The sequence below is a fragment of the Mangifera indica genome, chromosome 1 (assembly GCF_011075055.1).
Source record: "Mangifera indica cultivar Alphonso chromosome 1, CATAS_Mindica_2.1, whole genome shotgun sequence".
Lineage (NCBI taxonomy): Eukaryota > Viridiplantae > Streptophyta > Magnoliopsida > Sapindales > Anacardiaceae > Mangifera > Mangifera indica.
The window spans coordinates 1495065-1519252 of NC_058137.1; the positions used below are offsets into that span (position 1 = coordinate 1495065).

A 24188-nucleotide genomic window follows, 5' to 3' on the forward strand; every position below is an offset into this window, starting at 1 on the left:
TTAATATTACTATTTTCTAGTTCGAACAAATAAATTTTAAACTAATATCTAAAATTTAAAAAAAAAAAAAACGCAAACCCAAATCTGTTAGTTTTTAAGAAAAGATAAAAAGAAAGATTTGAATAGAGTAATATTATGTACATAATATATATAATTGATGATATATTATAATATAATTAAAAATTAAAAATAAAATAATATTTAGTTATATAATAATATATTATTTATATATATAATTTTTTTTATTTGGATAATCATCACATCAAAGGCTAAAATGAGTATAGATTAGAATCCCCACGCGCTATACTGTGGAAATGCCCATCCAAGTGAAAAATATCTGTGACCAAAGAGAAAAGTCAACGATGTAATCGGGTTGGTTTGTTTAACAAGAAACGGTGTCGTAATGATGTGCAGGCGGGTGCTTGATAAATTTCTCGCAAGGTCTTTTCTTTTCGCACTGTAAACCCTTCAAAATTCTCCATCGTATCTCTCATCTCACACTCAAACTCAAGAGATTTGAATATCTCATCTCTACAGTCTCTGTATAATACAAATGCAAATTAGAGGAAAATATAAGTTAAAAGACAAACACATTGAATTCTGACCTGAAAAATTTTATGGGAAAATCGTTTCCCAATAACAAAACCAGACTGCATCATAGTTCCTGAACAAAACTTCAACAAAACAATCAAAGCCCACTTCCATCGCACCCCAAACTCGACTCGACAAGTTCAAGAACATGGAGAGCACCAGCGAGCAGCCGAATATCAACAACGGTAACGCGACCACCCGCGTGCCGTTATCGAAAGTTGTCTCGGATTGTGTGAAGCGGTGGTTTAAGGATACGCTTAAAGAAGCGAAAGCTGGTGACGTGAACATGCAGGTGTTGGTGGGGCAGATGTATTATAGCGGTTATGGGGTTGCAAGAGACACCCAAAAGGTAAATTTATTTTGGTGGGAATTGTGGTTTTGGATTGACTAATTAGAGTTTTGTTTGGAGTTGATGGAATATTAGGGTTTTGATTGGGTTAAGTTGTTCAGCTTTTTGTTTACTTAGCATGAGTTAGGATTTTCAGGGAAGATTGTGGATGACAAGAGCATCGAGGACTCGAGCCTCTGTTTGGAGAGTTAGTGATAAGCATCCAGGTTGATGTTTATTTATTTTTTCTTATTATTGTTATTGTCTTAATGTCTCTGTGGCGCCTGCTTGTGTTGTGAATATTATTCGCCGTAACTTTCTCAGGTTATAATGCCAGTGATTCGGATTCAGATGAATTGGAAGGAGAATCTTAAATGCTGAATTAGGCTTCATTTCCAAAACAATGATCTGTGAGTTAATGGCCTTGGGATTTATATTGCGTTTGTCATGTTGCATTTAATTTTAGTTGGATTAAACAGTTGAATGCCCGCAAAGATCTTCGGCACAACACTTGTTGGTTTTAGTCAATTGTGTTATTTCATATGGTTTGTGATTTGTGAGAATATGTTACTAGATGTGTTTTTGGTTTTTGTTTTGTCGGTATTAAGGGTTAAGATGCCATTAAGTTTATTAATTCAACTGACAATTTGGATATCATACACTGGCTGGTTGTTTTTCCTTTAAAGGCTAATAGTTTAATATCTTGCCCTGTCCTTCCAAACACTGTCTTACGCGTGCACACGTGTATACAAACTTTCATATTCTCCTAAACTAAAAGCATATGGGGTAGTTATGATAGAGCACAGGATATTATGAGCCATCTTATGCAAGTTGATGCGCTGTCATGACGGTAGGATACAACAATCAGATGAGGGGAGACTGGATAAGGGTCATTCACACAGACAATTTAAGTTTGTGACTAGACGTCTCAGAAACAAAGAGCAAAATAGAGTAGTATATTTTCCAAAATTTTCCCCTAATTGATATATAACTCTGGAGAAAATGAAGAGGGAAAAAAAAAACCCCTCTATTATTTATTCTCTCACTTTGTTCGCTTGCTCATGCACTTACCTTGAGTAATCTAAGGCTTCACCTCTCAAACATATTAAAGTAAGGGGAAAATATTTGGTGTCTGGTAGTGATGGTGTTTGTGTTTCTCTGAGTTCTGTTTGGGTTTCTTCATCTGAAGAGGGTCAGCTATGCCTGCAAGAGAGTGTTATTGGATAGTGGCTGTTATGGCTTGTAAATTTGGTTTGTCGTAGTTTATATGACTTTGTGTAGAGTATCTGTTATTAGATTTAGAATACCTCATCTTGTTGGGGCTGCAAGTTAAATTAATAATGTTGCTGCTTTAAGTAGGTTTTTATTGAATGCTTCCATTTGTGGTCTGATGAGCCAACAGCTTCATTTTCCTGTTTGAATTGAGTGGCATGGGGTAAAAGAATTTAGTTTGTCTTTTCAATATTTGTGAGCTTATATTAATATACTGTAAAAATTTTACTTTCTGAGGATGCATTTTAAACATTATTTACATTATTAGTTGTTAAAAAGAGCATAGTTAGTTCACTGAATTTATTCAAAGTAACCAAAAAACAAGAATCAAATTTTAACAGATACTAGTTCTGGTAAAGAAAGAGAAAGCTTAGCTTTGTATATACTGGCTTGGGTTAGTAAAATAGCTGTGGCTATTGATTGTGTTACATTTCAATGAGACTGTTAATGGGATCTTTTTGACCTGTTTTAACATCTTTTATAGCCTAATTACTCACTTTGTCTTTTACTCCGATTAGAAATGAAACTTTTTTTGTTTCACCATCAACAGACTCCATTACTGAGGTTTTTTGAACTGTTTCAACGTCTTATATAGCCTAAGGTGAACTGGAGAATTTTATCTAGCACTCACAAAAGAGAAAGTACATTTCTCTTAAATGTTGTGCAACATGAGCTTGTGTCATTGTTTCCTTTATTCATTGTGATCCCAATTTGCCTTTCCTGAAGGGATGCGCATTCTCTGGATTAACATTTTCCTTGTTTTTGTATAATGTTTCGGCTCATCATGATTTGTTAGTGCATTGATGAATTCTACTATAGCTTTACAAATTGAAGGAATAATGGGATGAGTAGTGCTACTCTCAAAGTGCAATCTATATCCTGGTTGATGGGGCATAGTTATTTTACTCATCACTTCTCCATTCATTAAATTGTTGATGAATCAATTGTCATGTCTCTTGGGATGCAAAATTGGGGTCTTTGTAAGAGTAGAGTTATTGATAAAGGGATTCCATATTCTGAAACCTTACATTTCCTTTTGTCTTTGTCTTTTGTCAAATTAGTCTTAAGACATCCAGACTTCTACACCTTTGCATCTACTCACACATTTATTAATTTTTTCCTGGACTTCTTTATGACTCGATGTTTGTTATTTAATAACATGTTCAATGTTTCTCTAAATCATCTATAATATTTGTGTAATTTTAGTTGTAGTTATTTGTATGTGCAATTTAGTGTATCTACCATACCTCACAGATTGTTTGGGTGTGTGTTGATATAGCATTACAAAAATAATAATTTAATGTAATAACCTATAACAATATATAGTTATAAGCTTTTATCGTTTGCTTATATTCTGTTAAATGTCACCCTAGATAGAGCAGATGAATGATTAAAGTACAAGAATAAGTTTGTATTTAGTGTGCTCTGTAGTTGTGCTGCAGCAGAATATTTATTAAGATGATGCATTGCCAGATCATTGTTGGTATATTTAGTTTCCATTTTATCTTATCCCAATCAGGATTTGCAAGATTTCTGACATCTGGTGCAATTCTAAATTGATTAATCTCGGTTATTTTTTTTTTCGTAGGGTGGATTTGCTCTCTACCAGTTCTTCAACATCTTAAATGTGCCTGTGACATTCTTCTTCTTTCCTGCCTTTTTTTCTCAGTTAGTTTCTACCAAATGAAACATTGTAACTTTGTAAACAATTTATTCAGTTTCTTTAAACCATGTTAGTTGTACTTTTACAGGCAACAATATTTTGAGGTTTACATTTTTTTTTCTAAAGATCTTATCTGTTCATTTTCATTTACTGAATTTTATCAACATAGTACTGGTTGGTAGTTTCTGAAATTCTGAGCCTGTTTTTGACCATGCAACATCCTAGAATTAATCATCTGTTGGAGAGTTCTTTTTCGTTCTCTTTCAATTCCAAGTTACAAGAGGAATTGAGAAATAGAAGGGCAAGTGAATGGTCATTTAACTTGTATTCTTCCATAACATGTAGAGGCCTTTTATGCCCACTCCATTCAAGAATTGAGCCTCACCATCACTAGCCAGTAGTTTTTGTTCGCATTCTATTCTTCTCACAATCACCAGCCAGTATTGAAAGAGACATAGATCTCGCCTCTCTGGAAGACAAAAAGAAAGTCTGGTTCTCTTTATGCCTACGCGATCCCTTCAACCGCTTGCAATCCACTGTATCTTATGTACACTTCAGATCATCCACTGACAAGAGAAAATAATTTTTTCCCACCTTAATTTCCCTAAGCTTCATGATCAACTTAAATCATCGTGGCAAGAGAAGCACTCGGAAGAGTCCAAGACTCTCATAATACGTCACAGGCCCTAAATAGTTGGTTACTTATGACTTCCCTAAAACGTGTATATGTCGTAAACATAATGCCCGGTGGAGCAGATAAAGGGGGCAGAGTTAAATCTCTGCGACACTTTGGATAGGGCCCGTTCCCTTTTTAATAATAGGAACAGAAGAAATCAAAGTAACAATGAGTCTAAACTACTTCTCTGCAATATCTTTGTGTAGCAAAGGTAACTTCACCAAGGACGTATTGCTAGCTGCTGCTTCCCACATGGTGATGTTAGTGATGATTATGATGATGCAGCTTCTATTATCATGTCCTAAATATTATTAATCATATCATAACCATCATCACTATCATTAGGAAGACCGAATCATCTTCATATATGCGTAGCATTATTGCAGAACTAACGGAATAAGACGAGATCATATGGAGAGGGAGCCACTCATTGTCCAAGAATAGTGTCCTCTTTCTTTGACTCTACTCGCATGTTTGTATGTTGCCCATTTCTTAGCCAGATGGAGCGCCAGGTTAATATTTTCTCCCCCATTGTCCGTTAACATATCTGCTTTTCACTTGATTACAGGGTTTGAGTCAATCTGTATTCACATTTTCTCTTATTCCTGGGCATTTTTTTTTTCTACCCATATGACAGAGTTCATGGTAATAGTGACTATGGCTGCTAAATGAAAATTTTTTATGTTTTCCAAAAAAATTATTTTACACAGAAGATTTGAACCGATTTTTTCTTTCTTTTTTTCTTTTTTTACAAATCTTTTGGGCATGGGCAGTTTCGAGTTCTTCAATGAGCAGATTACCAGCCAAGTAGTTCGAACTATAGATATAAGTTGAATAATTATTTTATCAGAATCATAAATCTATTTAAACTTACAATATATTCCACAGGTAGTGGAAAATCTGCCTAAACAGGATCCTAATCGCACACAGCTTAACTGATTGATCTCTAGGGGGAACTATTTACAGGCCATTTTTTAGATGTATAAATTTTCTGGTTTTCAACTCTATGGTCCTTGAAACGTAATATGTTGCTTGCAGAATGTGGGAATTCTCTGTTGGTTTGTACATGATCGGCATTTGACCAGACTCTTTGTTTTTGCTGCCATTTATGGTGCTGTTGAATGTGTCTCCACTGCATTGTTTAGTCCCATCTTGATGGTATTATTTAACCGCTATTGGTTTCTTTTGACTTGTTTAATTGGGCATGTTGAAGTGCTGATTATTTGTGATAAATTTTGATCCATTAAACTCACTTGTTGATTTCCTGTTGGCAGGTTCTCAGAATTTGGTTGGTGTCTCCAGTCCCAGAATCTCTCCTTTATCATTGCTGGAGTATCAGTGATTGCATTACTGGTTTCCTCAACTTTGAAGTCCATAAATTTCACAGCATTTATCTTCAGTTATCAGCTTTGTATCACTGAAAGCATCTGCTATGGCTTTGGCCTTACGGACTGCTATAACTGTTTGGTTGGAGTATTGGCTTTTGATGTCTGTTTGTAATGGAATTCCAGCTTTAAGCAAAAGAAGCCGAAGGAAGATGACTACTAGAAAATTGTCAATTGATCCAGAGGAGTGCACATCCACATCTCAGGAAGCAGAGTACCTGCTTTCTCTTAGTGGAATTAAAGGAGCAATGGCAGAAAGAAGCTTGAGAAGGAAACCAATTAATTGGTGTTTAAATGCCCCTTTCATTGGGGCCTATAGCCCCCTGCCTGCTTCCACATGCTCTATAGGTTTGCCTTAGACATTAAATTTCTTCAAACTTCTTTGAAATTTGTCACAATTTTGCTTTTGCAGCCCAAAATGCATGCTCACATATTATTTAACCAATCCTCTGTTTTTATTTTCATATATATCTAACATCTCTCTTATACTTTGTTCAGAATTGGTGATTGAGAAAAAAATAATTCACAAATTTCTTATACTAAAAGGGGTGTTCTTTTCATATTTGCTATATGAAATAAGCTCTTTTCTTCCATAATCTCATACTTCAAATTATAAAGTTTACAAAGTTCACAAATTTTTTATTGAAGTTGACTTTGATATCTTTTCTGGCTGTAACCTAGGCTGCATGACTCTACAATTTCAAAGTGTATCACATTCATCAGAAGCACCTCTTTCTTTTTGACAAGCTGATAGCATCAGTTAAATGGTTGGTAAGATAATCTGCAGATGCAGTTTAGTATTAGAACTGCTAAAATTTTACTAGCCCAAATCCATGGTGGGCAGGCTTATTTGCAGAAGAATGATCTTCTAACTTGGCCAATATTCCACTTAAGACAATCATGATTGGCAGAAATATCATATATCAGTGGGCCACAGAAACTAAATCAATCATATCTTTCTATGGTTTTTTGTCTTTAAACCAGCCAAAGAATCAAAAGAACAAAATTATTTGATTCCATTTAGGAGTCTAGTTGGTACTGTTATTTGCCTCTGTTTTACCTGTTTATATTTTAATATGGTAGCCGCCTGGTCAAATCAAGTACTCAGTTCACTGGATCGTCACTCTTGTTTGAGAATCTCAGGAAAATCTTTCTGGGAAAATAATTAAATGCTTGTACATAGCAAGTAACCATCCAGACCGGTTAAAAAATTTATCTTGAAATGTTTTATTACTAGCAGTAAGCCTAGCACTTTGCCTCCTGGTGAGGGTTTACTAATTCTGTAATGAAGGTGACTCTACTTCTGGATAAAGATTGGATAAATCAGGCTTTGACAAAAGATTATGAACAGATTTAATCGGTCAAATATGATAATAAATATAATTTAATATACTTTATATGTTATGATTTAGATGCCAGTTAATTGTGTTTTAAGGTTATCGAATTTCTGATGAAAAATCTGATAATATTCTATTAGTTAAGTGTCTTTTTATAACAATTTTATCTCTTAAAATTATCGTTTAATCATAAATAATCTCTAATATATTATTAAATTTTATTAATAATAATTTTATCTATTAAAAATTATCGTTGATGCAAATTCTGAAAGACAATTTTTCCTGTGAAAGGCAGTAGGAGAGGAAAATCCATCGCAACATTCAGACAAATTTCAATAAATTTACTAATTCAAAGGTACTGCTCAGTCAATCTCTTGTAAATTATATATTTAATTACATATTTTATAATAGCTTTCATTTTTACTACTCCGTACTTAGGTTAAACCAGTGATAATGTCATATGGTACAGAATTATTTGACTCTGAGGCACCATCGAAAAGACCTGGAAAAGGAGCCGTGACAAATATTCCCAGGAAACTGCTGAGAAATTTCATAAATTCCGGAAAGCAACAGAGTAAAGTTAGTGCTAAAATCTTTATCCACTTTCCTCATAAGCCATGGGTCAATATAAAAAACACTCATAAGAAAATAAATGAAGATCCAGGTTCATTCTAAATTAACGGCAACTCAGAAATTTAAAAAAAAAAAACAATGAAATTTCTTCAACTGCTACTGAAAAAGAAATTTCCAAAACTGTAAAAACCTAACCCATTAGAACAAGCAACTGGGTCTTCCATCAGCGTACGGTAAAGTACCTTCAAAGTATTTTATATATTTTTCTAATAATAATCAAATTTGGGTGACTGTAAGACCAAGTCAAGAACAAGAATAAATAAATAAAGAAAACACAAAACGAGCCAAAACCCAGAACCTTCACCAGCTGAAACATAATCAAATCTAAAAACCCATCAAGATTTCATAGCAAAAATTGAATCTTTTCATCTTTGTTTCATACTCATCTCTAAATCGGAAAAGCCAGCCATTAATTAGGCTTTTATTATTATATATCTCCCATGTGAATCAAAAGTAAAAGCTCAAAGGACAGATCAGTACAACTTTTTTCTAATGGATTTTGTCCCCAAAATCCAGAGAATAAAAAGAGCATTCACAGACATAAATGGTCCCCTGAAACAAAACTTTAATAATCAACCCACCAAAATTTCGGTCAAGTGATTCTGAAACAGGATAAAATGGACACCATCAGATGAAATTAATGACCATTTTAATGGCTGAAATCGATTTCCCCTTTCCCAAGTTGCAAAAATGGAGGCCCCTTGTGTACTGAATCAGTCACAACCTCCCTTGTAAAAAGTCTTCAGCTTGTGTTTGAATTTTGGTGTCATTTTGTACCGTTCTTATCTGAGTAAGGTGGGTACTATTTCAAGGTCATCTATAAGTACGGCCAATATCTTGCTTATTTTATTTTCATTGCACATTTTAATATTATTTTTTTTAGGTAGATACAGCTATTTTTATTTTATTTTATTATTTAATAATATTTGTCAATTTTGTTTGTACTGTCTGCACTTGAATCTGTCCTTCCTCATATAGTCCTCCACCATATGAGCTGGGTCTCACTTTGTGATAAGACTTTGACTTTTCATAATCTCCGTATTACCCCCGTCAACTCCCGCCATTTACTATGTCCTTTGACGTACGGTAGGTTTATTTTCGTGTGAAATGACAATAAACTCCTGACATTGCTAAAGTCTTCATAAAAAGACAAAAAGGGGTGAAATTGTAATTATAAATGTACGTACACATCCAACTAACCTCTGAGGAAAAGACTGTTAAGGCTAAAACCGTAATCTTATCTTCTTCTCTCCACTTCGAGTTCAACTGCCCAGCTCAATCCCCACCCTTTTTTTGTTAACGGTTACTTCAAAGCTTCACAAAAACCATATCCCATCTTCATATTTGCCTTATTTTTCTCCTCATTCGAATCCGAGCAAAATCTAAATCCTTTCTGAAATTTCATCCAGTCATGAAGAAGCAGAAGGTCTCTGAAATGATCAATCTCTTTGATCTTCTCTCAGAGGAGATCTTTTTCGTAATCTTAGACTGCCTTAACACGAACCCGCTTGACAAAAAATCATTTTCTTTAGTCTGCAAGTCTTTTTACTCTATAGAATCTAAACATAGGAAGAAACTCAAGCCTCTTCGCCAAGAGCATCTCCCGAAAATTCTCACGCGTTATCCGAGCATAACACATCTCGATCTCAGTCTTTGTCCTCGAATAACTGACAATTCATTGACAACTATATCGACTGCTTGTAAATCTACGCTTCGTTCTATTGATCTTTCGAAATCAGGAGCTTTTACTGGTTCTGGGTTGATGAGTTTAAGTCTCAACTGTAAGAATTTGGTGGAGATTGATATTTCGAACGCGATTGGTTTAAAGGATGCCGGAGCAGCGGCGTTGGCTGAAGCGAAAAATCTGGAGAAGTTGTGGATGGGAAGATGTAAGCTTGTTACCGATATGGGGATCGGTTGTATTGCGGTTGGGTGTGAAAAGTTGAAGGTGATGAGCTTGAAGTGGTGTTTAGGTGTCGGAGATTTGGGTGTTGGTTTAATCGCGGTCAAGTGTAAGGAGATTCGTAGCCTAGATCTCTCTTATTTGCCGGTAATTTATTTCGTTTCATTATTTTGATTTTGTATATCTATTGCTTAGCAATTTTTGGTGTTTATGTTTTTGGGATCTGCTTGAATGTAGATTTAGATGCATGTCCAATTTGATTTGGAAGGTTTGAAACTTAAAAACGATATGGGTCAATTTTAGCTCTGTCATTTCATTTCATCTTTTATTTGGCAGTATTGAGATGATAATTGAATCACAAATCATGTTGTGATCTAATTTCATTGACAGCCTTGCAACTTTTGCCTGCATTGAGGCAAACAAGCTTTGACATTTAATTGCTTTTGAACTAGATTACTTTTTTCTCTAATGAAGTCTTTGTATTTGCTGTTCTTTTTCCTGGGCTGCGCATCCTGGGTTTTAGACTCCTCTGTTGAATTATATTGTTAGTCAGCGGATACTTCTAATCCTGGTTTATTTATTTACTGATATGATGCCATACAGATTACAAATAAATGTTTGCCATCGATCTTGAAACTACAATATCTTGAAGATTTAGTTTTGGAGGGGTGCTTTGGTATTGATGATAACAGCCTTGCAGCCCTTAAACATGGATGCAGGTCACTTAAGGTATGCATTGCTGGAGCATGAGTTCATTTTGAGGTGTCCATTTGTTATCATGTTCTAATAAAATTAGATGAACTGTGGTTGTCAGCGAAGTCTAGTTTATGCTAAACTAGATTTCTCTGATTATACTCTTATAACTCCACAATATCTGTAAGTAAGATAATCTATGTTGGCCAACAAAGGTTTTTTCAGGCTACAATTGGGTTTCTTTCATTATGATGTTAGCTTTTAAAGTAGCTGTGTTTATAGAGTCGTATGTGATTCAAAGTGTTCTTTACCCATAGGATTGTGGAGATACTTTGCTAAATAGATTGAAAATTATCAATTTGACAATTCTGTTTCTCTTTTTGCATTTTACAGGCACTTGATATGTCAAGTTGTCAAAACATTAGTCACCTTGGCTTGTCATCTTTAACAAGTGGTACTGGAGGTTTACAGCAACTTACCTTGGCTTATGGCTCTCCAGTAAGTCTTCTACTTCTTCGTCTCTCTATATCATCTAATGGCTTATTCCTTAGCCATTTTTTACAATTTAGCAGTGGTGATTGTCAGGTTACTCTTGCTCTTGCTGATGGTTTGAAGAAGCTTTCCATGTTGCAATCAATCAAATTAGATGGTAGTGTGGTTACTTGTGCTGGATTGAAGGCCATTGGAAACTGGTGTGTATCACTAAAGGAGTTGAGCTTAAGCAAGTGTTTTGGAGTGACTGACGAAGGTCTCTCATCTGTTGTCACAAAACACAGAGACTTGAAGAAGCTAGACATCACGTGTTGTCGCAAAATTACTGATGTTTCTATTGCCCAAACTACAAGTTCATGCACCATGCTCATTTCTTTTAAGATGGAATCCTGCACCTTAGTTCCTAGGGAAGCATTTGTTCTTATTGGACAACGGTGCCATTTTCTTGAAGAGCTTGATCTGACAGATAACGAAATTGATGATGAAGGTTTGTAGAGTTTTATTCACTCTTATGTTCTTTGAATAAGAACTTGAATATTGTTTTGCATACTAACAATTATTCCTGTTGCAGGTCTGAAGTCCATCTCAAGATGTTCCAAACTCTCCATATTGAAGTTAGGAATTTGTCTAAACATTACTGGTGTCGGCCTGGCCCATGTTGGCATGAGCTGCTCAAAACTGGTAGAGCTTGACTTGTACAGGTTTGTGATCTGTGATCTGCTAGTTTTTTCTGCTTTCCGTTTTTGTGTCTCTTTTGGAATAATTAATCAATGTTTAAAGTCAGTTCGATTAAAGCAAGTTTTCTGTTTAGTTTATATTGGATTAAGATTTAAGAACTCCCTAGTGTGTGCCAAGGAATGTCTGTGTATAAATGGACTGATGATATCTTACTGTGTTTGCCTTGTTCAGGTCTGTGGGAATAACAGATGCAGGTGTTTCAGCAATTGCCCATGGTTGCCCTGACCTTGAGATGATTAATATATCCTACTGTAAAGACATTACTGATACTTCCTTAATATCTTTATCAAAATGCTCAAGTTTAAACACATTTGAAAGCCGAGGATGCCCTCTTATCACATCTTTAGGTCTCACAGCCATTGCTGTGGGATGTAAGCAACTCATCAAGCTAGATATAAAGAAGTGTCACAACATCAACGATGTTGGAATGCTTCCACTTGCTCACTTCTCTCAAAACCTAAGACAGGTAGACCCCAATTCTGTTTCTGTTAATTTTGGCAAATATAATAAATCAGAAGCAAAAGCTGAGACCAATCCTGCTTGCTTCTTTTATTTTCAGATTAATTTATCCTACACTTCAGTTACAGACGTGGGGCTCTTGTCGTTGGCCAGACTCAGTTGTTTACAGAGCATGACAATTTTGCACTTGATAGGCTTGACTCCGAGAGGACTGGCAGCTGCCCTGTTGGCATGTGGAGGGCTAACTAAAGTCAAACTTCAGGCATCCTTTAAATCACTGCTACCCGAACTGCTTTTTAAACATCTAGAAGCACGTGGTTGCGTGTTTCAATGGAGAGATAAAGGGTTTCAGGTACATATGATTTACATGCCATGAGGCTCACTGTCATTATTTATTTGTTCAATTATGTGCATAATCCGGGCAGCCTGATTTCAGTGAATTTTTTGAAAAAAAATATTTTCCTCAATAGCTGTTGTTCTGTTGACAATTCTTTGTCTCTTCTAAAGTCACTATTTTTATTCATATGTTTATATTTAAAAGCTCCAACCGAAGTCATATAATATAGTCTGCGGCAATCATTTGCTCTTTGAATAGTCTGTTCTAACAACTGTAAAGTTTGACAAATCATGTGAATACCCGAATTACATGCCAAGACAGATGGGCTATTTTGACTCACAAAGAAAATAATATTTTATATTATGCATATTTTAATTGAGGGAATTGTGCATTGACAGGAAGAATTGGACCCCAAGTGCTGGAAGTTGCAGGTGGAAGATATGATGGGTGGAGGATACTAAAAAATCCCATCTCAGAAAATGTTTGTTCCACAACGTGAAGCAGGCAGATTCTTCAAAAACTTGCTCCCTTTCTTTATCAGTTCAACTTATTGTACGTTTCTCGATCGGTGGAGAAATATGAACATACTTTTTACTCGTCCATTTTTGAATTAATTGTCTGTTTCAAGCCACAAATTGTTGAGCCAAATGGCTGTAGGTCTGTTTCGATTAATTGTTCATAAATTGATTGTCACATGTTGAAGCATTACAACCCAAAACGACTGCGTTCTGCAAGTGAAGGAGACAAACGTAGCGTTTCGAGATGCAATTCATCGGCTTAAGTGATGTCGTTTTTTAAGTTTGGTAGAACAAGGTAGTTGTAGTTCGGGAGAGAGAAATGCATTCTGATGTAAAGAAAGAAAGGAATAGGGTGTTGTGTGAGTGGCAATGATTCCTCTTTTAAGAAGAGATTTCGTTGTAATGAGAATGATTATTTTACAGAAATGAATTCATTCTTCCTTCTGTTAATCTATGTTTCTACTCTTTAAACTATTCTTTGCAATTTTCTATTATTTCTTGATTTCATTTTCCTTTTAATTCAAACTTGTAACAATTGGTATCAGAGTTGGTGATTCACAGCCATGTAGGATGAACTTAAATGGGAAGTTTCACAATGTGTGAAGGATGCCTAACAGGCGACAACTATTAGCAGGATGAAATTCTTAACAAAATAATAAGTGACGAATTCAACTTAGGAAGAGTTCTCATCATGAGGCACAATGGGTAGATCTTCATGGGGATGTTCTACCAAACTCTAATTTCCTTGTTTTAAGAGAGAATAACTAAATAGTTGGTTTTCGAAAATTAGTTTAGTTCGAACGAATTCGAAACAAATTTAATTCAAACGAATTTGAGTTTGAGTTTAACAGTTAAATGTTTTCAAATTCGAGTTTTGAAGGGTGTTTAGTTCACGAAATTTATGAATATAAAAAATTTGATATGAATCAACTAAAATGATGTTATTTTAATCAATATATATCAAAACGATATTGTTTTTAATCAATACGTCAAAATAACTTTATTTTAGTCATTTTTTTCTTCGGTTATATTATTGAACCTACTTTAAACTTTAACATAATAGTCGAACTCAAACGAAACTCCTTTAAAAGAGTCTAACTAAAACAACTTTTAAGAGAATTTAGTAAGCTCAAGCTTGGCTTCTATCAAGCCGAGTCAAATTCGAGTTCGATCTAACATGAATTTGACCATAAAACTACACTTAGATGAAAAAGTCATTCAATTCCAATGATATCAAGGGCTAAATATGGTCAGGGGAGATACATCCATAACATGGGGAGAGTATGTTCAACTTAGGAAGAGTTCTCATCATGAGGCACAATGGGTAGATCTTCATGGGGATGTTCTACCAAACTCTAATTTCCTTGTTTTAAGAGAGAATAACTAAATAGTTGGTTTTCGAAAATTAGTTTAGTTCGAACGAATTCGAAACAAATTTAATTCAAACGAATTTGAGTTTGAGTTTAACAGTTAAATGTTTTCAAATTCGAGTTTTGAAGGGTGTTTAGTTCACGAAATTTATGAATATAAAAAATTTGATATGAATCAACTAAAATGATGTTATTTTAATCAATATATATCAAAACGATATTGTTTTTAATCAATACGTCAAAATAATTTTATTTTAGTCATTTTTTTCTTCGGTTATATTATTGAACCTACTTTAAACTTTAACATAATAGTCGAACTCAAACGAAACTCCTTTAAAAGAGTCTAACTAAAACAACTTTTAAGAGAATTTAGTAAGCTCAAGCTTGGCTTCTATCAAGCCGAGTCAAATTCGAGTTCGATCTAACATGAATTTGACCATAAAACTACACTTAGATGAAAAAGTCATTCAATTCCAATGATATCAAGGGCTAAATATGGTCAGGGGAGATACATCCATAACATGGGGAGAGTATGTTCAAGCGTTGATCTTTCAATTTGGTGTTCATACGTACGATGATCCACATTCATATTTGACAAATCTCAAACACCCTAGAGGAATATCCTGAAACTAACATTACAAAGGATCAAGCCTTAGTTTCTTTCTGGCAGGTTTAATACATGCTTTACAAGTTTATGTTCCATGATTCAACACTAGAAGGACACTCAAGAATTTATGTTACAACCAAAAAATATGCTTCAATGGAAAAGAATGTGAGTCAGAAACTATGTTAAAGGCTATGAAATCTGTCAAAAGTATATAAACTAGAGCATGTTGCTTCACTAGGTCTTCTACAGCCCTTGCCCATTCCCTTCGAAGTCTTCACTCGTATAACAATGGGTTTCATCGTGGGATTACCTAAGTCTCAAGGTAAATGAGTCAGTCTAGTCGTGGTGCACATATTAGCCAAAGATGCACACTTCGAGAGGCTAAGTCATTCTTTCTCAGTTACCGCATTACACAAGATTGTTTTAATTCTGATTATATTACAGGAACGAATTAATTCTTCTCTCAATCAATCTATATTTTTATCTCTCTGAGCCTTTCTGGAATTTCTTGATTTCATTTTCCATCTCATTCAGCCTGAACATTGATGAAGTTTATGGGCAGCCTTGCCAACGCTTTTACAACAGAAAGTTAAGAAAAAAGGGTAGCCTTGTTTGGCTTTTTTACTTGCAAAGCGGGGTATTGTGTAGATGAAATTTGACAGGTTTCAAAGTAGCATCCTTTTTGAAGATTGTATGAAGATGACATGATAGGTTTGATTTTGTGATCACTGGCGGCATCATTGATAATGATCAAAAGATGGTCCTTGGATCGTGCCTTTACCGAGCCAAGAAAATGTTCCTTTTTAGTGCCCACTGATGCCAAAGACGCTAAACACGTGTGCTGAATAATAAAAGAAAGATTTTGGTTGGTCATTCACTTTCTTGGGCAGGCCAATCAAGCCCACCATCCACTAAAAAACCCAGACTTGTTGGGATTGCTGCTGCTTACCTTCACCCATAAACCTCCAACTAGAACAAATAAATTTGAGTTAGTTCGACTCTTATTTATTATTTTAAATGAGATTAAATTTAATTTAAATTTAAATTTAATAATTTAATTTATTTATATATTTAATAATACTGTTAATTTTATATACAATATTAATTATATATTATATCAATAATATTTTAATCATATTATATGTTAATTTATATGAGCTTGAAATATTATGATAATGAGGATAAGAACGAGAGAATCCTTTTGAAACAAACTTGATATATCTTCATAAAACTTGTCTAAACCTTAATTCATGAGCTAAAAATGCGAATAAAGCCTGCAAATTGGTCTATTGTTTCTCATTTTTTGAAGTTCATAAAGAGAAAGAAGACTAGTTGATCCAGTGTTCTTGGGTTAACTGAGTTTTTAATGATTGTATAAGCCATTAAGAAGGTAATAATTTGTGTTGTGATTGCCCTGAAAACAGCAGAAATTATTATTTAATGGTGAGGCTCTTGATGACACTGTAAAAACATGTGACAAAGAAAAAAGAACGTCCAAAAGTTTGAAAGACCAATCACCACTTTGCTCATTTCTCAATTCTGAATTCTGAGTCCATCACTTGAAGACTTCTACAGTAAACAACTCATTTTGTCTCATTAAATCACTTGGACATTTCAGGACTTATTAATAATTTACTTATTTTATAAATTAATGATATTATTTATTTTATTAATAACTTTCTGTAATATTATTGATTAATTCAAACTCACTCAAATTCATAAGATTTGAGACAAATTCGAGCCAATTAACGGTTGACCGCAATTGCACAATTCAACTATTTTTTTCAACCTTACAAAAAATGGCTGGGGGATGTTGAGTCTAAGGGTAGTTTTGTCAATTTATTGAAAGGTTTTGGCTCACATACAGCTTGAAAACCTGAAGACACTTCTTGGTTGGCGGCTTGTGTTTGAATTGGTCAATACACATCATCAAAGCTGATGAGTCTATTATGATATTTTTTTTTCAAAGAAATAAATGAGAATAAGATCTTAATTAAAAGAAACATATATATAATATTGTAAAATATAATTTGAATATTATTTGATCGTACTGTCGATATAATATCGAATTCAAGTTAAAATTTATTTAAGTTAGAATAATAATTATAAATATTTATAATATATTATATATATTTTATGATATGATATAATATAAATAAAAAATAATATATTTTATGAAGTATATCGAATTAATACGATATATTAGATTTATCATACAGTAAAATATATTTTATCGATACGGATTGATATATTTAAAAAAAATGATGATATAATAAAAACGTATATAAAAAATTTTAAATTTTTACAATTATTTATGATATCTTTTAAAATAATTATATATTAATTAGATTTTTTAATATTTTATTTTTTAAAAATCGTATAATATGATATAATAAAATTTTGATATACAATATAAACAATTCAATTTTTATTATATAATATATATACGATTAGATTATTATAATTAGAATATTAATATTATCATAACACTATCTATAAAATAAATAATATTATAATAATATCATTAAAAATAAATAAATAGAGCTTATACTAAACTATTGTATTAAATTTTCAATTCGGGCTCAATATATTCAAATTCAACCAGAATCGGAGCCATCTACCGCACGCTTGGAAACCTTAGAAGAAGTCTTATTAATACGTGGTCAAAACTTATATTTACTGAATTTCTATTTAAAATACAAGTGTTTTGGTGGGAGAACAGGTGGCAAGAAGCGAGGCACATCTTAGCCAATTAAAAATGGACGTGTAATAGAGAAGCTGACTAAGCCGATGGAGTCTGATATGGCTAGCTAGTCCAGTCAAACCCACATGCTTTGACCGGGAATATTTTTCCACGGTCAAACTTTTCTTTTAGCTTCTGAGAAGAAACTTGGAGGGAGACCTTAATGCGAACCTCACCAAGTCACCATGAAAAACATTGCCCCTTCAATTTAATTTCCATCTTCTCCCTCTTCCTCCTCTCTCTCTCTCTTGCAGATGTCTTCTTCAGCTAACTCTACAGATTCTTCTATAAATTCCAGCCTCAACTTCTCTTCCCCTTCACAGTTGATGGCCTCTTCTCAGTTTTTGAACACTATGGACAATTTTAACCAAGATAGAACTTTGATGAACTGGGGAGTTGGAGGAGGATTTTCTAACTTTTCAACTGCAACTTCTTCTTCTTTATCCTCTTCATTACCCATCTCCCCACCTCCTGTTTCTCCTTCTTCTTATTTGTCCATCCCTCCTTCTGGGTTAAGCCCAACTGACCTCCTGGACTCTCCTGTACTTTTCTCCACTGTAAGTCTTCTTTACACGACCATTTAAACTTAAGTTTATTTGCTTGATATTTGTGATTTATCTGACTCTTTCTGTGTTGTGTTTGTTTTTCAAGATTCTTTCTTCACCAACAACTGAATCTTTTGGTGTTCAAACCTTCAACTGGAACAATAGCCAGCAGCAGAGTAACAGGGCAGAGGGGAATAATAACTTCTTTGATTTCTCTTTTCAAAGCCAAACGATGCCGCCTTCTTCTGCATCTTCAGCCATCTTTCAGTCTTCCTCAAGCATTGTTTCGGTGAGCTTGGTATTTCACCTCAGTTATTGTTACTATTATTACGTGTTTAGCAAGAGAATCTTTCGTCAGATTTGCTTTGTCAGTTTGATTGTCTTGCAAGTTATCCTGCTGAATTCTATATAATATAGTCGCCTATAGCCTTGCTTTCACTCTTTCATTTGTCAGCTCTCATTTAAGAATTCAAATAAATCATATCACACGTAATACAAGCAATTTGTGTTGCCTTTTAACGTTAAAATAATAGGGGCCTTCAGAAGTTATCATGTGAAGGCAATTTCAAATAAATAGTTAAAGGGATATTTCATATTTTGACATGTTCAAATTGTTACAGGTGGACTCAGTTAAAAGGCAACATGAATCATGGAACTTCAATAAGCCCACAAAGCAGTCTGATTTCTTAGTAGAAAACAGAGGACTCAAGTCAGAATTTGCACCAATTCAAAGCTTCTCCTCAGAAATGGCCTCGTATCAAGCAAATGTTCAAAGTAGTGCTGCTGCTGGTGGTTACAGTCATTACCCTCAAACAAGTCAGTATACCAGAGAGCAAAAAAGATCAGAAGATGGGTACAATTGGAGAAAATATGGACAAAAACAAGTCAAAGGAAGTGAAAATCCTCGGAGTTACTACAAATGCACATTCCCGGATTGCCCAACAAAGAAAAAAGTTGAGAGATCATTGGATGGACAGATTACTGAAATAGTATATAAAGGAAGTCACAATCATCCCAGGCCTCAGTCTACTAGAAGATCATCCTCTCAGTCAATGCAACCCTCAACATGTGCCAACTCTGAAATATCTGATCAATCAGTTGGCGGGATGGGCAATACGCAGACTGAGTCTTTCTCTATGCAGGGTGATTCTTCAGCCTCATTTGGAGAGGATGATTTTGAGCAAGGATCACCTACAAGTAACCCTGAAAGAGATGCTGACGAAAATGAACCCGACACCAAAAGATGGTAAGCTGGGGAAAGAAAATACTAAACCTGGTGATTTTATAGCATGGAAGTGTTTGTGGGTTCTGATTGTTATTGCTTTTGATTTTGCAGGAAAGGAGACAGTGAAATTGAGGGTGCCGTTGGTACTGGAAGCAGAACTGTGAGGGAGCCAAGAATTGTAGTTCAAACAACAAGTGATATTGACATTCTTGATGATGGATATAGGTGGAGAAAATATGGACAGAAAGTAGTAAAGGGCAATCCCAATCCAAGGTGATTACCCATTTACTCTTTAAATTGTACATAATTTTTTCAGAAACTGTTATGAACTTTTTTTCTGATTGAAAGTTTTTCTTTATCTACAGGAGCTACTATAAGTGTACAACTACCGGCTGTCCGGTAAGGAAACACGTGGAAAGAGCATCCCATGATACAAGGGCTGTGATCACCACCTATGAAGGGAAACACAACCATGATGTTCCAGCTGCTCGTGGCAGTGGTTATTCGCTGCCTAGACCTTCGTCTAATAACACAAGCAGTAATGTGGCAATGCCTATAAGGCCATCGGTGACCGCTGTAGCCAATCATGCTAACCAATCAAGTTACTCTAACTCCTTTCACAACACTAGGTTGCCAACATCAGGTAGTCAAACACAGTTCACCCCAGCAATGCTGCAGAACTCAGGGAGTTTTGGGTTTTCCGGATTTGGTAAATCAGCCGGCTCCTACTTGAATCAGACACAACATTCAGGTGCTGTGTTTCCCAGAGCCAAAGAAGAACCCCGGGAAGACTCATTCCTAGATTCATTCCTAAATTAAAACAGCTAACTTCATAAGTGCACTTTAGCATTAAATTTTATCAATCATGTAAGAATTTTTTTATTTATATGAGGGTAGTGACCCTGTAAATTCTGGAACTGATAGGTTGAGTTGTATTTGTTCATTTGTTAGAAGCTGCCTAAACTCAACAGTTTAGGCCTCATTTCACAGTAGAATCAGACTATAACAGGAGAAATTCTGTGTTCTTCATTTTTGGATATCACCCATCAAATAGGTGCATCTTAATGATCCTTTATCTCAAACCCTGTTGCAATATGAACAATCCAAAAACACTTGAAAATTGCGAACATATTTGGATAAATCATTAAAAGAGACAACATTTTTCACCTTGGTTTCAAACGAGTTTACAAAATGTATACATTCTTTTGTCACTCTGCTACATTCAACAACAAAAAATACAGACACCAACAACAGCTCAGACCTTCAGAAGATGGCTCTCTATACAACACAAATTTTTAGATAATGATACTTCTGTGCGACAAATGAAACAACAGATACAGAAAAAATCACAGAACCAAAGAGAGAGAAAGGGGCATACTTAAATTTGAGATTGGGTTGTTAATCTATATCCTGAAATGAGAGCTGACAGTGCCAGTGCTATGAAAGCCAAGATTTCCATGCTAATGGAAGCTGCAAGGGAGTCTGTAAAAATATTGTCTCCTCCCTCTCTCATCCTATTTGTCATCGGAATAGCGGCCGATGCTGCTGATATCAACAAATAAGCTACAGTCTGTGACACAACCGACAAAAAATACAATCTCAAAATCCAGATATAAAGTTAAACATTACACAAAATTATATTAAAAGTAATGAATAAAAGTTGTTCATCAGATTCAACTTAAAGTTCAAGGAATCAAATTCTTTGTTTTAGTTGGATTCAAGAACATTAAATATATTGTTTCTGGAAACTCAAACATTAAGAAAAGTTCACCACTTTTCCAGATGCTACTGGGCCATCCTCCTTCCAAGATTGGCCCATCTGAACAATAAAATTCTTTTGAAAAATTACAGTTGGTGGCCATGGCCCATTCGCCAATTCCTCAATCTTATCATCTTCAACCTAGAATTTCAAAGCTTTTTTTTTTTTGCGTTTTTCTAGTTTATTCGGCAAAAGAATGAACTAAAGATTAGTCTAACCTGATCGCCGGAAAAATCGAACAAGGCCGACGTACGCGGCTGCAACAATTGTTTGCCGGTAGACATCTCATACGAGTGACGCAGAGTCTGTCCTCCTGTATACAAAGTCGACAGAATTGCTATTGCCAGCACATACCTATAAACAAATTTACCCAGAAACCAAAAAAAAAAAAAAATCAAAATCCATTAATAAATAATCCCAAAGAAAATGTTGAAACCTTGAGAACCAAATGGGTGTAATAATTACCTGAACTCTTCGTATTCATCAAAATCTTTCCCATCGCCGTGTTTATTACTCACCATGACAATAAAAGCAATCAAAGAAAAGAATAAAGCCACTCCTCTCAAAGCCAGAGACCCTCTCTTCAACAAATCGTCCCTCCTCGACCGCCGGGTGATCGCGGAAACACCGGATGCCGGAGTCTGGCCCTCGACATCCATAGGTGGCGCCCCCACTGGCAGGGATGCCGCTTGATTCTTGTCATCTGAATTTGACATAGTCGGCAAAATATTTAATACGCTGAATACTGGAATAATATCCGGATTGGAAGTGAAATGAATGAGAGATAAATTCTGGATTCGGCTTAAATATAAGTTGAAAAAATTGAAGAAAAGAAAGAGGAACAAGAACTGTAGCGTTGAATTTTATTACAGCAAGATCAGAAGAGAGGACAACTCAGCCTTGTTTGACACAAAAGGGATCTGCATTGGATGACTTGTAACTAACTTCAGTTAATACGGGCTTGATCCCAAAAGGCTATTGCTGCAAGGCTAACAGTTTATTGGTTGGGACCCAATTGAACCTTGTCATTGTCTTCATGGTTCGACTGCACTGTTTCAAGCAGTTTGAATCAGTCAGAACGCTTTGTACTCAGAAATTTGACTGCACTGTTTTGAGGGCGACAAGATTTACATAAAGATTGATACGAAGAAAATTAATAATAAAGGCTAAAGGACTTTTTCTCATTTGCGGTATGCTATTTTGTAGGTTTTTATCTTTTAATTTTAAAAACTTTATTTATTTATCTATAAATAATTAAAATTAATTAAATTTATTAGTTATATATTTTTTTAAACTCTAAAAAATTAAAAATTCTAAAGGAAAAAAACTATTTTTGAAAACTTGAATTAAAAAGAAATTATTATTTTTTAGAGTTTAAAAAAAAATAAAATAAAATTTAAGTTTATTTTTAATATTAAATATAAAATAATAATTTTGTTCTTAAAACTAATAAATTTAATAGGATTTTCAAAGTTAAAAAATGAAAACTTGATAAAATAGTATACAATGGGTGGGAATAAATCCTTTGGCCGTATCTTGATATTTTGTAATAGTAACTCTATATTATATGTTAAATTTAAATAAAATATGATAAGATAACATTAATAATAAAATATAGATTATTAAATTATTTTTTTACTTTTCTAAACTAAACGCACTCTTAAGTGGATAATTATTTGAGGTAGTGTCTTTTGTATACGAGTTAAGTTTAAATAAAGATCAATTCAAATTCAGAATAATCAGTTTAAGATCAAACTTGACTTGTTCAAAATCAAAATAATAACCTCATAAAAGAATAAAAATCATTAGAGAAAAAAATGAATTATCATAAGAAAAGAAAAAGATTCATTGACAAAATGAATTAAGATGTAACGATATTAACAAAACGTTGATCTTGAGTTAATTAAAATTCAGTTGATTCAAATTTAATAATTACCCGAATCTAAACCAGATCAATTTAGGTCCACCACTTTTGCCCAAACTAATGGTAAAGGGTCAATTTCAACTAATAAGATTGATTATTGTAATTGTCTTCACGTCTTTCCAACTTTCTAATCATCCAATGTATATATTTTCTTCATTTTCAAGTGTTACAAAGACATTTTCGGAACAATTCCTAGGAACCTACCCAGAATACTACCCACTTTCCTACACAATAATATAACTTGAGCATGCGGACTTTGATTTTTCTTGGTCAAGTCGACCCATCTGCCTTAGTTTTTTCATCTATGATAATGACTATAAATGATTTGAATTGTAATATGTTTACTTCTTTCTCTCTATAATACAAAAAATAGCTTCACCAAACACAAACTTTTTAGAATTACCCTTATTGGATTTCTTAAAATTATGGTAAAATCAAACAGATTTAAACTTGATTCGTTATCTAATTCAATCAAATTAAATTCAAACTAACATAATTTTAATAATTAAATTTGTCCAGTTTAAACTCGATCTATGATTAACACTTATATTAGAGATCATCAACCATGTTTTTATCTTTTTTAATAATTTTTCCTCCTTTAATATTAATTTTTATATTTTTTACAAACAATAAATCTTTTAAGTCCCCCAAGCTCTTTAACTTCTCAATCATGTACAACGATTATACCCATCTCATCAAGAGATGGCTCTTTCAGGGGGTTATCTGTCAACATCCTTCCCAAACATTACCAAGCCGCTTATAAAGATACGCATCAATCAAACGACACCTTAAAATAAAGTCCAGACCAGAGGCTTTTCTGGTCCACCCTTTCAGCCGATATCACAGCTGTGTTCTACTGTAGATGACAATGCACCAAATTGATCACGCACATGCCATCTCTAGGACCTTTATAACACAAACAAAATAACAGTGTACGAGGCTACGAGAACAATTGTCGCTCTTTTGGACATATGTTATCTCACACAAACA

At 34.2% G+C, this 24188-nt stretch overlaps 5 protein-coding genes across 7 annotated transcripts; 4 read left to right on the top strand and 1 right to left on the bottom strand.

Moving 5' to 3' along the window:
- Positions 1-439: 439 nt before the first annotated feature.
- On the top strand, positions 440-3977 carry LOC123194753. Its single transcript, XM_044608142.1, has 4 exons — positions 440-940; positions 1077-1146; positions 1244-1329; positions 3780-3977. The coding sequence occupies exons 1-3, from the start codon at positions 740-742 to the stop codon at positions 1291-1293; spliced, it is 321 nt and encodes a 106-aa protein (XP_044464077.1). The 5' UTR covers positions 440-739; the 3' UTR covers positions 1294-1329; positions 3780-3977.
- A 130-nt stretch (positions 3978-4107) lies between these two features.
- Positions 4108-6356, top strand: LOC123194760. Its single transcript, XM_044608154.1, has 3 exons — positions 4108-5042; positions 5569-5688; positions 5805-6356. The coding sequence occupies exons 1-3, from the start codon at positions 5001-5003 to the stop codon at positions 5949-5951; spliced, it is 309 nt and encodes a 102-aa protein (XP_044464089.1). The 5' UTR covers positions 4108-5000; the 3' UTR covers positions 5952-6356.
- A 2742-nt stretch (positions 6357-9098) lies between these two features.
- On the top strand, positions 9099-13472 carry LOC123192395 (F-box/LRR-repeat protein 3-like). Of its 2 annotated transcripts, XM_044604943.1 has the most exons (8): positions 9120-9935; positions 10392-10517; positions 10875-10979; positions 11067-11460; positions 11545-11674; positions 11883-12177; positions 12271-12522; positions 12906-13472. In XM_044604943.1, exons 1-8 carry the CDS (start codon positions 9297-9299, stop codon positions 12966-12968), a joined length of 2004 nt encoding a protein of 667 aa, XP_044460878.1. In that variant the 5' UTR covers positions 9120-9296; the 3' UTR covers positions 12969-13472. The 2 variants fall into 2 exon arrangements, with proteins under 2 accessions (XP_044460870.1, XP_044460878.1); XM_044604935.1 differs by having other exon boundaries at positions 9099-9935; positions 10875-11460.
- Positions 13473-17932: 4460 nt separating this feature from the next.
- LOC123225520 (probable WRKY transcription factor 33) lies at positions 17933-20544 on the top strand. Of its 2 annotated transcripts, none has more exons than XM_044649507.1 (5): positions 17933-18302; positions 18397-18588; positions 18911-19536; positions 19627-19788; positions 19881-20544. In XM_044649507.1, the coding sequence occupies exons 1-5, from the start codon at positions 18000-18002 to the stop codon at positions 20332-20334; spliced, it is 1737 nt and encodes a 578-aa protein (XP_044505442.1). In that variant the 5' UTR covers positions 17933-17999; the 3' UTR covers positions 20335-20544. The 2 variants fall into 2 exon arrangements, with proteins under 2 accessions (XP_044505442.1, XP_044505452.1); XM_044649517.1 differs by having other exon boundaries at positions 18397-18579.
- Positions 20545-20646: 102 nt separating this feature from the next.
- LOC123225528 (CASP-like protein 4B1) lies at positions 20647-22211 on the bottom strand. The gene is made up of 3 exons (XM_044649529.1): positions 21740-22211; positions 21493-21628; positions 20647-21085 (listed from the first exon to the last, which is right to left on the bottom strand). The coding sequence occupies exons 1-3, from the start codon at positions 21988-21990 to the stop codon at positions 20894-20896; spliced, it is 579 nt and encodes a 192-aa protein (XP_044505464.1). The 5' UTR covers positions 21991-22211; the 3' UTR covers positions 20647-20893.
- Between the last annotated feature and the right edge of the window lie 1977 nt (positions 22212-24188).

Bases quoted from the DNA above. Each gene is read 5' to 3' on its own strand.
- LOC123225528 (XM_044649529.1), bottom strand. From the start codon at position 21,990: ATGTCAAATTCAGATGACAAGAATCAAGCGGCATCCCTGCCAGTGGGG. The intron at 21,629-21,739 runs GTAATTATTACA...ATTTGTTTATAG, and splicing joins GATGAATACGAAGAGTTCAG to GTATGTGCTGGCAATAGCAA. The intron at 21,086-21,492 runs GTTAGACTAATC...GTTGTGTCACAG, and splicing joins TCGATTTTTCCGGCGATCAG to ACTGTAGCTTATTTGTTGAT.
- LOC123194753 (XM_044608142.1), top strand. From the start codon at position 740: ATGGAGAGCACCAGCGAGCAGCCGAATATCAACAACGGTAACGCGACC. The intron at 941-1,076 runs GTAAATTTATTT...TAGGATTTTCAG, and splicing joins TTGCAAGAGACACCCAAAAG to GGAAGATTGTGGATGACAAG. The intron at 1,147-1,243 runs GTTGATGTTTAT...TAACTTTCTCAG, and splicing joins AGTTAGTGATAAGCATCCAG to GTTATAATGCCAGTGATTCG.
- LOC123225520 (XM_044649507.1), top strand. From the start codon at position 18,000: ATGTCTTCTTCAGCTAACTCTACAGATTCTTCTATAAATTCCAGCCTC. The intron at 18,589-18,910 runs GTATTTCACCTC...AAATTGTTACAG, and splicing joins GCATTGTTTCGGTGAGCTTG to GTGGACTCAGTTAAAAGGCA. The intron at 19,789-19,880 runs GTGATTACCCAT...CTTTATCTACAG, and splicing joins AAGGGCAATCCCAATCCAAG to GAGCTACTATAAGTGTACAA.
- LOC123194760 (XM_044608154.1), top strand. From the start codon at position 5,001: ATGTTTGTATGTTGCCCATTTCTTAGCCAGATGGAGCGCCAG. The intron at 5,043-5,568 runs GTTAATATTTTC...TGTTGCTTGCAG, and splicing joins TTAGCCAGATGGAGCGCCAG to AATGTGGGAATTCTCTGTTG. The intron at 5,689-5,804 runs GTATTATTTAAC...TCCTGTTGGCAG, and splicing joins TGTTTAGTCCCATCTTGATG to GTTCTCAGAATTTGGTTGGT.
- LOC123192395 (XM_044604935.1), top strand. From the start codon at position 9,297: ATGAAGAAGCAGAAGGTCTCTGAAATGATCAATCTCTTTGATCTTCTC. The intron at 10,518-10,874 runs GTATGCATTGCT...TGCATTTTACAG, and splicing joins ATGGATGCAGGTCACTTAAG to GCACTTGATATGTCAAGTTG. The intron at 12,178-12,270 runs GTAGACCCCAAT...TTTTATTTTCAG, and splicing joins TCTCTCAAAACCTAAGACAG to ATTAATTTATCCTACACTTC.